The sequence below is a fragment of the Schistocerca nitens genome, chromosome 7 (genome assembly GCF_023898315.1).
Source record: "Schistocerca nitens isolate TAMUIC-IGC-003100 chromosome 7, iqSchNite1.1, whole genome shotgun sequence".
Classification (NCBI taxonomy): domain Eukaryota; kingdom Metazoa; phylum Arthropoda; class Insecta; order Orthoptera; family Acrididae; genus Schistocerca; species Schistocerca nitens.
The window spans coordinates 103,776,779-103,789,487 of record NC_064620.1 but is presented as its reverse complement, the minus strand read 5'-3'; the positions used below and the strand labels follow the sequence as shown (position 1 = coordinate 103,789,487).

The following is a 12,709-nucleotide window of genomic DNA, read 5'->3' as shown; positions in this document are numbered from 1 at the left end:
CCCCTCCAACCATCTGGGACGTCTGTCCACTGGAGAGCACATGATGACCTGTATGGTAGTGACCACTTCCCCATCTTCCTGTCACTGCCCCACCATCAGGCTCACGTACGCCTGCCGAGATGGGCTTTGAACAAGGCGGACTGGGGAACTTTCACCTCTGCTGTCACTGCTGAATATTCCCCACAAGGTAACATCGAGGTGACAGTTTAGCAGGTGACTAGCACAATTGTTTCTGTGGCAGAAAATGCGACCCCTTGCTCTTTAGGCTGCCCGAAGCATAAGGCAGTCCCTTGGTGGTCGCAGGAAGTCGCTGAAGCAATTAAGGAGCGTCGGCGAGCTCTACAGCGGCACCCTTCCCTGGAGCAGCTCATAGCTTTTAAACGGCTCCGTGCCCGTGTTCGCTACCTTATCAAACAACGGAAGGAGGAGTGTTGGGAGAGAGACACCTCCACCATTGGGTGACACACGTCACCTTGCCAAGTCTGGGCAAAGATCAAATGTCTTTTCGGGTACCAGGCCCCCAACAGCTGTCTCCGGTGTTAGCATAAATGGCAAGTTATGTACCGTCGCAAACGCGTTTGCTGAGCACATTGCTCAAGCCTCTGCGTCGGAGAATTACCTCCCAGCGTTTCGCACACTCAAATGGCGGCTGGATAGGAATGTCCTCTTATTCAGTACATGCTGCAGTGAATCCTATAATGCCCAATTTACAGAGTGGAAGCTCCTCAGTGCGCTTGCACATTGCCCCGACACAGTTCCTGGGCCTGATCGCATCCACAGCCAGATGATTAAACATCTCTCATCTGACTACAAGCGACATCTTCTCGTCATCTCCAACTGGCTCTGGTGTGATGGCATCTTTCCATCGCACTGGTGGGAGAGCACCATCATTCTGGTGCTCAAACCCAGTAAAAACCTGCTTGATATGGATAGCTATCGGCCCATCAGCCTCTCCAACGTTCTTTGTAAGCTGCTGGACTGATGACCTCAGATGTTAAGTCCCATAGTGCTCAGAGCCATTTGTAAGCTGCTGGAACATATGGTATGTCGGCAGTTGGGTTGGGTCCTGGAGTCACATGGCTTGCTGGCTCCATGTCAGGGTAGCTTCCACAAGGGTCGCTCTACCACTGATAATGTTGTGTCCATCGAGTCTGCCATCCGAACAGCCTTTTCCAGATGGCAACACTTGATTGCCATCTTTATTGACTTACGTGAAGCATACATGACTTGCGACATAATATCCTTACCACATTGTATGAGTGGGGTCTCCGGGGACCACTCCCGATTTTTATCCAAAACTTCCTGTCACTCCGTTCTTTCCGTGTCCAATTTGGTGACTCCCTAGTTCCATCCATATCTAGGAGAATGGAGTCCCGCTGGGCTCTGTATTGAGTGCTCTCTATTTTTAGTTGCCATTAACGGTCTAGCAGCAGCTGTCGCGCCGTCCATCTCACCTTCTCTGTATGCAGATGACTTCCGCATTTGATACTGCTGCTCCAGCACTGTTGTTGCTGAGCAGCGCCTCCAGGGAGCCATCCACAAGGCACAGTCATGGACTCTAGCCAACGGCTTCCAGTTTTCAGCCGCAAAGCTGTGTGTCTTGCACTTCTGTTGGCGTCTTTCCGTCCATCCGGAACCTGCACTTCACCTTAATGACGATCCACTCACTGTAGAAGAGACATCAATTCCTAGGACTGGTTTTCAACACTCGATTGACCTGGCTCCCTCATCTTCATCAGCGCAAGCAGAAGTGCTGGCAGCACCTCAGTGCCCTCTGTTGCCTGAGCAACACCAGTTAGGGTGCTGCTGCAGCTCTACAGAGCCCTTGTCCAATCCCGAATTGACTATGGGAGTGTGGTTTATGGTTCGGCAGTGCCTTCAGCATTGCATTTACTCGAGCCTGTGGACCACTGTGTGGTTCGATTAGCGACAGGAGCTTTTAGGATGAGTCCGGTGACCAGTGTACTGGTGGAGGCTGGTGCCCCGCCACTGCAGATCAGACGTGCACAACTGCTCGCCAGTTATGCAGCACACATTCATAGTTCCCCTGAGCATCCGAATTACCGTCTCCTTTTCCCGCCCACGGCAGTCCATCTCCCGCATCGGAAGCCCAGATTGGGGCTAATGATTGCGGTTCGTGTGCAGTCCCTTCTCTTCGAACTGGAGTCCTTCCCTTTACCACCTCCACGTGTGGTCCGTTCACATAGGCCTCCATGGTGTACGCCTCGGCTGCAGCTTCGGCTGGACCTTTTGCATGGCCCTAAGGACTCCGTTAACCTCGCCGCTCTCCACTATCACTTCCTTTCGATTCTTGCCGTGTTCCGGGGCTCTGAATCAGTTTACACCGACGGCTCAATGGCTGATTGTCACAAAGGCGTTGCATATGTTCATGTTGGACATATTGAGCAGCACTCCTTGCCAGTTGGCTGCAGTGTTTTCACTGCAGAGCTGGCACTGTATCTCGTGCTCTTGAGTACATCCGCTCATGCCCTGGCGGGTCGTTTCTCCTGTGTACTGACTCATTGAGCAGCCTACAAACTATCAACCAGTGCTACCTTCGCCACCCTCTGGTAGCGTCCATTCAGGAGTCCATCTATGCCCTGGAACAGTCCCGCCGCTTCGTGGTGTTTGTGTGGAACCCAGGACACGTTGGAATCCCCAGCAACGAATTTGCCGACAGGCTGACCAAACAGGTGACGTGGAAACCGCTTCTGGAGATAGGCATCTCCGAAGCTGACCTGCATTCTGTCTTACACCACAGGGTTTTCCGGCTTTGGGAGACGGAATGGCATAACAGCACGCACAACAAACTGTGTGTCATTAAGGAGACTATGAATGTGTGGAAGTCTTCCATGCAGGCTTCTCGCAGGGAATCAGTTGCCCTCTGCTGGCTCTGCATTGGCCGTATGTGGCTAACGCATGGTTACCTACTGCGTTGCGAGGACCCACCTCAGTGTTAGCGCATGTACTTTGCCCCTCTGTGTCCTCTACCCTAGTGCTTTTAGGGTGGAGGTTTTAATGTGTTGAAGAGTGGCTGGCTTTCCCTTTTTATTCTCGTGGTTGGCCAGCCATTGTAATCTGCTTTCATGTTTTACTCTCTTCTATTTCTAGCACCTCTGTTGTTTTCTTGTCCTCTTTTATTCCTTTTAGTGTTCGTTGCCTTCCCTTTCGTTCTTGTGACTTCTCCTTTCTTTCTGTTTTGTGTTATATGCTTCTTCTGTTTTATTCTCACACTTGTGGCATTGTTTTATTAGGGGACCGATGACCTCGTAGTCTGGTCCCTTCTCCTGCCTTTAAACCAATCAACCAACGAATAAACAGCAGCAAAACTTGAGACTATGTTGCTTACTGATATGTCGCTTGCTTACTGATATGTCGCAGAGTTTCATAACACACTGGATTTTTGGAAGAGGTTTTTTCAAGTGGAAATGTAGTGAGAAATAACATACAAATGAGAATATTTAGAGTGCGCGCACGTGTGTGTGTGTGTGTGTGTGTGTGTGTGTGTGTGTGTGTGAGAAGAAATTTTACCAGAATTATTGTGTAAAGCAGTAAATGACAAACTAGAGAACACACTTTCTATTACATGAATCATAAGCTTACCAATGGTTGTGTCATTTGATAAAGTCACACTGGAGAACATAATACTTCATTGTGCAGATAAACTTCACAGCTGCTTTTTGCCACACATGCTGCATGACCTGCGTACTTTGTAGAGAGAACTTGCTTCCAGGTCAGGAGAAGGTGGTGTCGCAATTGTTGGTGAAAGAGATCATGACGATTTAATTAGTTTGCAAGTGCAACAGCTAAAGTTGTATGTGGCGTGCATTCATAAAGTTCAAATTATCACCTCAAAAATAGTTAGGTAATTAATTTTTTTGTTTGGTTGCAGGTACATGGGCACAGGCATGGTACACATTGCTATCTCCATACCACATTGATTGCAGAACTTCATTTTTTGAGATGAGATGATGGTTAAAACATACTGTTTCTTGTACAATTGCTGTTGAGGCACAACAGTCGTATGTCTTGTCATGTGTGAGGAATGAGGACAATCTACATATAGAACTAAAATTGCATACCTTGGTTGAAAAACGTGTCCAGTGTTCGGGAACAGCCATTTTCAGTAAATTGGCGGCAGCCATCAGAAACTTGGATTCAGATGAAACATAATTGAAACGGAGTTTGAAAGACTTTTTGGTAGGCAACGCCGCCTACTCTGTAGATGAATATTTTAACAGGGATTGTTAGACCAGCTGAAGTAAAAATGTTGGTTAGGTTTCAGTTTTGAAAGTACTTGGTCATAACAGTCAGATTACTAGGTATTCTATGTATGATAAATTCATTAAAAGTGCATAAGTATGTTTCATTCTGACAGTGTATTAATTCTACAGTTATTAATATTTCCAGTTTACTGTAATGTATTCACATTTATTGACAATCTCCTAACAAATGATCAGGGAAGTGAGTGTTAATGTTCAGATCTTGTTTATTTTTTATGTTCTACTTTCTGACATGTTCCACACTCCCGAGAATCATCTCATATTGGGGTCTGTGGAATGACAACTGAACCTAATTTAAAGAGATCCAACCAGGTAGTTTCAGCTACAGATTTAAGGCCACTGGCTTTTAACTGTTTTTCTGTTGGAAAAATTATAAAATGACTGAACAACACCAGTCAACATAGACATTTATTTACACAGAACATATGGATCGCGGAAGTTACATAATAATTTAGTTACAAATGCACACACATAGACAGACATTCAGAGGTCCTATTTAGTGATCCCTCACAGTTTCCATGCTGTGCGAAGCATAGGAATTAATTTATGAGATTAGAAGTTAATTTATTGGCATATAGGGCCTACATCTATGTATCTGATATTGATGTGGTACTCGTACTAAGAGATTCTGTATTATACTACTTCCTCTCTGTTTTATTAAGTTGACTATTTTAATCCCCCACAGAGTGCTTAGCTCATCTTTTTGTTTTAGCCTTAAACAAAACCAAACAATGAAAAATGTGGTATGGGATGGAATATGACAATATTATGAAAAGAATAGTTGCTACTCACTATACAATGGAGATGCCAAGTCACAGACAGACAGACAGACACAGCAAAAAGACTGTCAAAAAGTAAGCTTTTGGCCACCAAAATTCAGTTGGTCATAAAATTGTGTGTGCTGGTCATTATATAGTCTGCAAAAAGTTACCATGAACATCTGACCCCACCCTGCTAACTAATTTTGATTTCTGTCATTTTTTGAATGGATAGTGATAAGTTTTCAATGCTTCTTGCAGATACTCACAAGGCGTATTCGATTCAGACTGGAGAAAGCTCCGGGTGAATCGTCATTGATAGATCGCACAGGACGCTGCCTCAAGATGGAACCGTTGGCAACTGTTCAGCAATTAGAGCGCTACTTGCTGAAAATGGTGGCTAAACAGTGGTATGACTATGAACGTACAAGTTTCTCTTTTGTACGACGTATTAAAGAACAAGGGCGCATTACATTCTTGCAGCAACATGATTTTGATGAAAATGGCCTCTTCTACTGGATTGGCACTAATGCAAAGTAAGTTGGGCTATGTAATTCAACCATTCGTGATGTATAAGCTTCACAGCATAGTTCATGAATTATTTTAAAAAGACTTCCTAGATAAAAATAGTTTCATAAACATGTTTGAAGGCTGTGTACTGTAAAGACCATCATGTTTAATTGCTCATATCTTAGTTAAAAATTTGCATAATTTGATTCAGTTCTCAATCTGCCCCATTTCTTAACATGTTAGATAAGTGTTTTCTCCATAATAACCAGGTCATTGACACGCACAAACAGCTGCTGCTAGCAAGATTTTTACTTTTTGTGAACATTCACATTAGATTTCAGTTTTCATGAAATTATAATTTTCATAATACTTACCATATAATAGGGTTAAATACATATTTGAATTCTCTGCTTTGTTCGTATGAAGGAAACAAGTAAAGTACGAGTGTTGCTTGGTAAAATATTTTTTCAGGAATAACTAAGATCAAAATAATGGCTCAGTTACATCCTCAGATGTGAAACTTTCTACTCATTCACTCATTCTTAATTTTATGATTTTCCGCATAGAGATGGCTAATCATTTTCTCGCAGCAGTAGTAATTTGATAATATCTTTTGGCAATATATTTGGCAAGATAGCTGCTGTGAAACAGTTACTATTATTTACATACAAAATAAATTGTCTTTTTGTCATTTTTTTGTGTGTTGTATTTCTTAAATGGTTCTTCAGCATTATATCCAATATTGGTGTAATAACTAAAATATTTTGATGAGTTAACTGCTGATGCAACTGTGTGAAGCTAATATTGTGAGCGAATTCATTTAGTACCTCACCATGAACACACACTGGCATCCATGAGAAACTAGGGGCAGGAACGTCCCTGAAGGGGAACTTGCCTGTAAAATGGAACTTTGATACTAACTTGCTTAGCTTGACCTATCCAATAACTGTATTTTGAACAAACTGATAAGTGTTGGTACACTTCCGTTAGAAGTCCTAAAATTCACCTGTTTCTGGAGATACAGTACAAAAACATGAGGCCACATTCTTAGAACATCTAAACACACACCACTGTGAAAGAGAAGAAAAATGGAGAACTTTTTCTTGTGGATTCTGCAGGTCATAGATAAAGGAGATGGCTGCTTGAGTCCAACATACCAACACCAATTTTCATGTTACCAGCTGTCATCATAATCTCAACACAGTGTGTTACTACAGGCACTTACACAAAGACTAAATGCTGTATCAGATTCTGAGTGCTCGTAGAGTTTAGCATCACATCTACTTCGTGTGTGTGTGCATTATGGGTATTCTGAGAAGCAGCTCTGCCTTTCAAGCTGCACTGGTGGTGGTGAAGGGGGTGGGGGGAGTTGCAAGGAAGGGGCTATGGGAAAAGCATATAGCTTAAGATGCCTTACTGTGTTTAAATTTAATTGTGGCCTGTTGCACAAAAATTGGAGAATTGGAGAGGAAGAGAAAGGGAGCACCAGACTTAAAACACTGTAATTTATTTTGTAACAGATAGGAGACTTTCACAAGCTATATGGAAAATATAAATCACTGACATGTTACAAAATACAGGTATTGCAGTGTCATTATGAAGAACATAATTCATGTCTCAGTTAAGAGCAGATACCTTTAATTGAGAATCTCGTGGCAGTAACACGAAAGTATCTTTGTTTTTTAATTTTGATGAATTTAATAAATTTTTGCCATCCTCACATTAAGGTGATGTCCTCAATATCTGCATCCCGTCTTCATTATTTTGGATATATATTTGCTATTAGGTTGTGCTCAGTGAGCTTTTGAAATTTGTTGGGAGAACAGATCCTGAAATTATAACTTATCTTGTTTTTGACAACCTCGGCACACAATAATCACGCGAATATTTACAGGACAAGTCCAGAATGGGTTAACCCAGCACAGTTTGGACTTGTAACTGTGACTTCATCAGATGGCCGTAACCTGCCGTATGGACGTCTAGAGGATATACTGAGCCGTGACACCTCTGCCCTAAACTGCCATACAAATGATGATAAGCGTGCTTGGTTTGCTGTTGACCTTGGCCTCTGGCTTATTCCTACCAGTTACACGTTGCGCCATGCTCGTGGTTATGGGAGATCTGCTCTTCGGAACTGGCTGTTTCAGGTAAGACTGGGAACAGTCTAGGGAGTCATTTTTTGTGTTATTTTTAAGAAACAGTTCCACATTAAGTGTAATATAAGCTTGGAGGTTGGGGCTGAGCGAGGATGTAGCATTCGTATTTTTAAACTGTGGGTGATGATCTCAAGACAGTGAATGTATGTTAAACAAAAATAGACACAAAAGTTGCTGAAGGTGACAGTGCTAAAATAATTTTGTATATTGGAATGTGTGTGTGTGTGTGTGTGTGTGTGTGTGTGTGTGTGTGTGAGTGGGGGGGGGGGTATGTAAGTGGTGTGCTACATGCTTATTGAGTATTTGAGTATTATGAATTATTGCACAGTCACAATTTGCTATTAAACTAAATAATTTCTTTTTCCACATAATTTCAAGAAATCAAATTTTTGAAAGGTTTTAATAAAATGTAAATGGGGGAAGAAATGTTTGCACTAAAATTCCACAAAGCTCCAAGCAAGGACATGTTTACCCCATTGGTTTCTATCAACGACAGACTAGTTGGTAATATTACTGAAATCAAATTCTTAGGTCTTCAACTGCAGAACAATGTAAAATGGAATAAGCATACTGAATATCTTAATGTGGAACTAAGCAAGTCATGTTACATTCTTTGCTCTATAAAATCATGCTGTAATGAGAAAATAGTAACGAATGCATACCATACTTACTTCCATACTCGCTTTATATATGGAGTCACTTTCTGGGGAAACTTTGACAGCTAATAGCACTCTCAAATTACAAAAAAGTGCCATTAGAATCTTGTGTAGATGCAAAACTAGAGACGCTTGCAAACCTCTGTTTAAGATATCTGGTATTCCTCCATTAGCATGTGTATGCCTTATGAATACTCTTATATTCTTTAAAATAAATGTAATAGGTAAGGATGCAGTCTGCAAAAAAACTGTGATGTACATGATCAGTTTACTAGATAATGCAAAAATTTATTTAGAACCCAAATCAACACACCTCTGTGCCAAAAGGTTCATTCCACGTGGGTGTTAAACTTCATTAAAAAACTTACTGAAAACATAAGAGCTATTACTGAGGTCAAAACCTTTGGAAAATCTCTAAAGTCTTATTTACTGCATCAGTGCTTTTACTCCATTAAAGGATATTTAAATTTATGAGGTGTGTTATAGATACTACTTAGTGTATAAAGTATATTATTGTAAAACTAAACAAGTATGCCTAGAAATTACTTACAGAAGTGTACTTAAAACTTGACTTGGCCATTGTCTTATGCAAATGACGTTTTGTAGACAACAGGACCAAAACTACGATACAGTAAAATACCTTGCGTGCTTGCCTTCGTGGTAGGACTTTGTATGTAGATTTCAAGGCACATTCATTTACTTACATTGTGGTCAGATAGTTATTGGTCAAATGGCTGTATTTCTTTTTGTCTCAACCTTGTGTTTAATCTTCATATATAATTGAATTATGTTCTGGAGTTAAGCTTCCTCTGTTTTTTCTTGCGTAGTGGTCATGCTCACAGTATATTTTCTCATTCAGTTTGTGTTGTAGAAATTTGTGGTATGTGATCCTTTAAAACTATACCTTGTGCATCCTGAAATTTGTGGTATGTGATCCCTTAAAACTATACCTTGTGCATCCTAGTTTAGATATAATACTGTCTTTCTAATTTTGCAATGTGATGTAATTAATTTTTGCACATCTGTCCATTCGTTAACTAGTACATCTTTCATTTTTCCCTTTCCTGTTATCCGTATCTATGGAGAAGATAAAATTATAATTTTTGACTATTCCTCAAAACTTACAGAAACTTAAAACAGGCTAAGCATACAGCCTTAGGGGAAAATGGTGGCCATTGCGTAAATGATTTTTTATTATTTAAATAATATAAACGTAAGCAATGAATACTAGAAGCATTGAGTTGTCATCAGTAACACAAAAAAAGAATGAAAACTTTGCTTGGTTTCGTTGCCGGGACTGGAGTTCAGTTGGTAGATTGGAGGGGAGGGGTGTGTGTCAGCGAGCTAGAGCACCTGTGCACCTACATTTTACGTGTAGGGTGAGGGTGCAACAGATTCATTGAGATGGAAGCTAGGAGGATTATGGGAATGAAGGATGTGCTTGGAGGATAGTGCCTATTTGCATAGTTCAGAAAAGCTGGTCTGGGGGAAGGATCCAAATGACAGTCTATGAACCAGCCATGGATATAGTCTATTGTGCTGAGCAGTGTGTTCCGCCACTAGGTGGTCAGGTCTGCTCTTGGGTGCAGAATGGCAGTTGACATTCATTTGGGTGAGCAGTTGGTTGATTGTCAAGGCCATATAAAAAGCTGTGCAGAAATTGCAGTAGAGTTACTGTTTGACATGGCTGCTTTCATTGGTGGGGTCCTGTCTCTGATAGGATAGGATAAGCCTGTGCCAGGACTAGAGTAGGCTGTGTTGGGCAGGTGAATCAGGCAAGTCTTGCACTTGGCTCTTACTTAGGGATATGATGCCTATGGCAAAGTGTTGGGAGTGAGAGGACATAAGGATGGAGCAATATGTTGTGGAGCCTGGGTGAGCAGTGAAATACCACTTAAGGATCATAGATAGGATTGGTCCCTTATTTCCACCATGGTGATAGATAATCAAATTGCTCAGTTGCTCCAGCCCGGCATGGTATTGAGTGATACGTAGGTGCTCCTTTGCAGCAGGTTCTTGGAACTGGTGGAAGGATTAGGAGAGCGTGAGGATAAGGCATGGGAAAATGTTTGCAGACTGCGTTTGAGGAATAGTGCTTATCTGTCAAGGCCATTGAGGGACCTTCTGCACATTGGAATTCTTTTCAGTGCAGATACGCTGTCCACAGGGGGCCAGGCTATATGGGCCACACCCCCCTCTGGAAGAGATGGCAGCTGTCAAGAGGCAGGTACTATAGGTGGCTAGTGTGCTGGAAATGGATGAAAGTTGAAAGTATGGATGGAATCGTGAGAGGTGCAGTCACACGGCACCTTCCAATGCCAGTGTGTTTATGGGTGATCTAAAGGAAACCTTCCTGGCCTCCCAAAGTCCATGTCTGGTTAAGTTAGTTTATAACATATTAGTGATCTGGACCTAGGGCCAGGACACCATTCCTTTACGACCTCAACATTTTCTCTCTCATCCACTTCACGTAGTCCCCCTCTGCCCAATGGGCCACATTCCTGGACTTAGACCTCCACCAAAAATGAGGTTGCTGCTTATCTGCATGACCGTACAGAACAAGTGTATTTTCAGATCTTAGAAACTGTAATGTGCGTGCCTTAAATCGATATGGCACAGTAATATTGCTGGTTAGTTGTATATGAAGTAACAATGTAACCCTCATCAGTCGATATTTCAGTTAGGTAGCAACGATTATTGTGCTTGCATGACAGGACAAGCACAGTTATTCTTTAACTAAAGAGTAAGATTTAGTCATCAGTGAATAGCGACACTGGAAGATAATTTTCAACAAACTGTGGAATTTGGCAAAGTAATGAAGCAAATTTCAGACTTGCTGTTTTTTTCTTTTGCAAAAAGTTGTGTGTAACAGAGAATCTGGTAGAGAGTAAGGTTTGGACAAATGCTATGTGAGGTGTAGCATCACATTGGAGAGTAACCTGTAAACTTAAGTTTCATGAAGGGAATCCCACAAAGCGAAAAGCTGGGAGATAATCTGAAGGTAAAGTTCTTTCCCATGTCTCTCGACAAATAATCCTGCTGAAGGGCTTGAAAACTGTGAAGACTGTCAAGTGATTTACTTGGAAGTATTGGTTGGTGCTGCCATTCTGCCCCATCCAGAGTACTTCACTACTGCAGATGATGTTAGAAGATTTTACCGAAAAACTCCACGTCCAGAAACATGTAATCCAAATGTGGCAGCATCAATTTCATCCTCTACATCAGATTGACAAAGCTGACAAGACACCTGTCTTATCTGATATGCTGAGCAATAAGAGAATAAATTATAAGAGGGTGAACAATATCTCATTAAGTACAACTGGAAATGAAAAACCAAGAATTGCTGTGATGTTAGTAGTCGCTGTAGAGGGAGAAAAGCAGCCTCTCCTCCATAAGTTATTCTGAGGGTTAAAACTTTGCCCAAGGGAAGTTTCTGTAAGGGGTTAGTGATATGTTGCCAAAATAAGTCTGGGTGACAACAAAATTAATGACTGGCTGACTACTAGTTAAAGTTACGTACATGGTGTGCTGCTCAGGAAGAGTTATGCTAGTGTTGGTTGTTTCAAGGTCACCTCACCTCTGAAGTAAGGAATTAAGTTACTGCTTTGGAGGCTAATCTAGTCGTCTTACCTGGACATCAAAACTGCAGGTTCTTGATGTAGGCGTAAACAAGCCATTAAAAGACTGCCTCAGAAAATTGTAAAACATTATTCCAATTGGCCTTTAGAAGGGGCTTGTGCTCTCACTATTGTGCACTCCATCTGGCAAGATTAAAAAGCAGACTGGAATCCTTTTGTCCAAGTGGATTCTGTCTTAAGCTACAATGCCCTGGATGGTTTCAATGTCAATGTACGTAAGGAGGGGAGAGATGAAGGAGAGGTGAGAGATGTTCTTCGTTTCCGGGCGGGACGATAGACAGTCGAAGCCTAGGAGAAAGATGAGATAAAATTGTTTAGATGGGCGTTCCTTTGCAGATGTCTCATGAGAGAGGTTGTAGGGTTAGGATGTTAGAGGATTTTTATTTTTTATCAATTTTCAGTTGATTTGAAATTATACTATATTTACCCAGTAGGGTATTTGACTGTTTTCTGGAAATTGTGTTAAATCGTTAATTACATTGACAAACTGCCTATTGGCTTCTGCCTTGGGTTCTTCGGCCGACGTTCATCTAATGATTTTTCTGACGTTTCGCCAGCACGAGTGGCTGGCATTGTCAAAGCTTCACCCTCCATTGCCGGTGGTGAACTGGAGCCGAGCTTGCGGCCGCAGACTATATGTACCTGGCGCGCCAACGTCCGAGGGCTTCTCCGCAGTAATTTCCGGTGCGGTTCTCCTCTTGCTACCTG

The 12,709-nt window shown here is 42.0% G+C and overlaps 1 protein-coding gene across 6 annotated transcripts in view; it reads left to right on the top strand.

Moving 5' to 3' along the window:
- The window catches only part of LOC126195416 (E3 ubiquitin-protein ligase HECTD1), a 314,241-nt gene that overhangs the window by 132,069 nt on the left and 169,463 nt on the right, over positions 1–12,709 (top strand). For all 6 annotated transcript variants that reach the window (XM_049934021.1, XM_049934022.1, XM_049934020.1 and 3 more), the window contains 2 exons: positions 5,303–5,577; positions 7,446–7,698. In XM_049934021.1, coding sequence (XP_049789978.1) covers positions 5,303–5,577; positions 7,446–7,698 — 528 coding nt within the window. The remainder of the gene's footprint in view (positions 1–5,302; positions 5,578–7,445; positions 7,699–12,709) is intronic.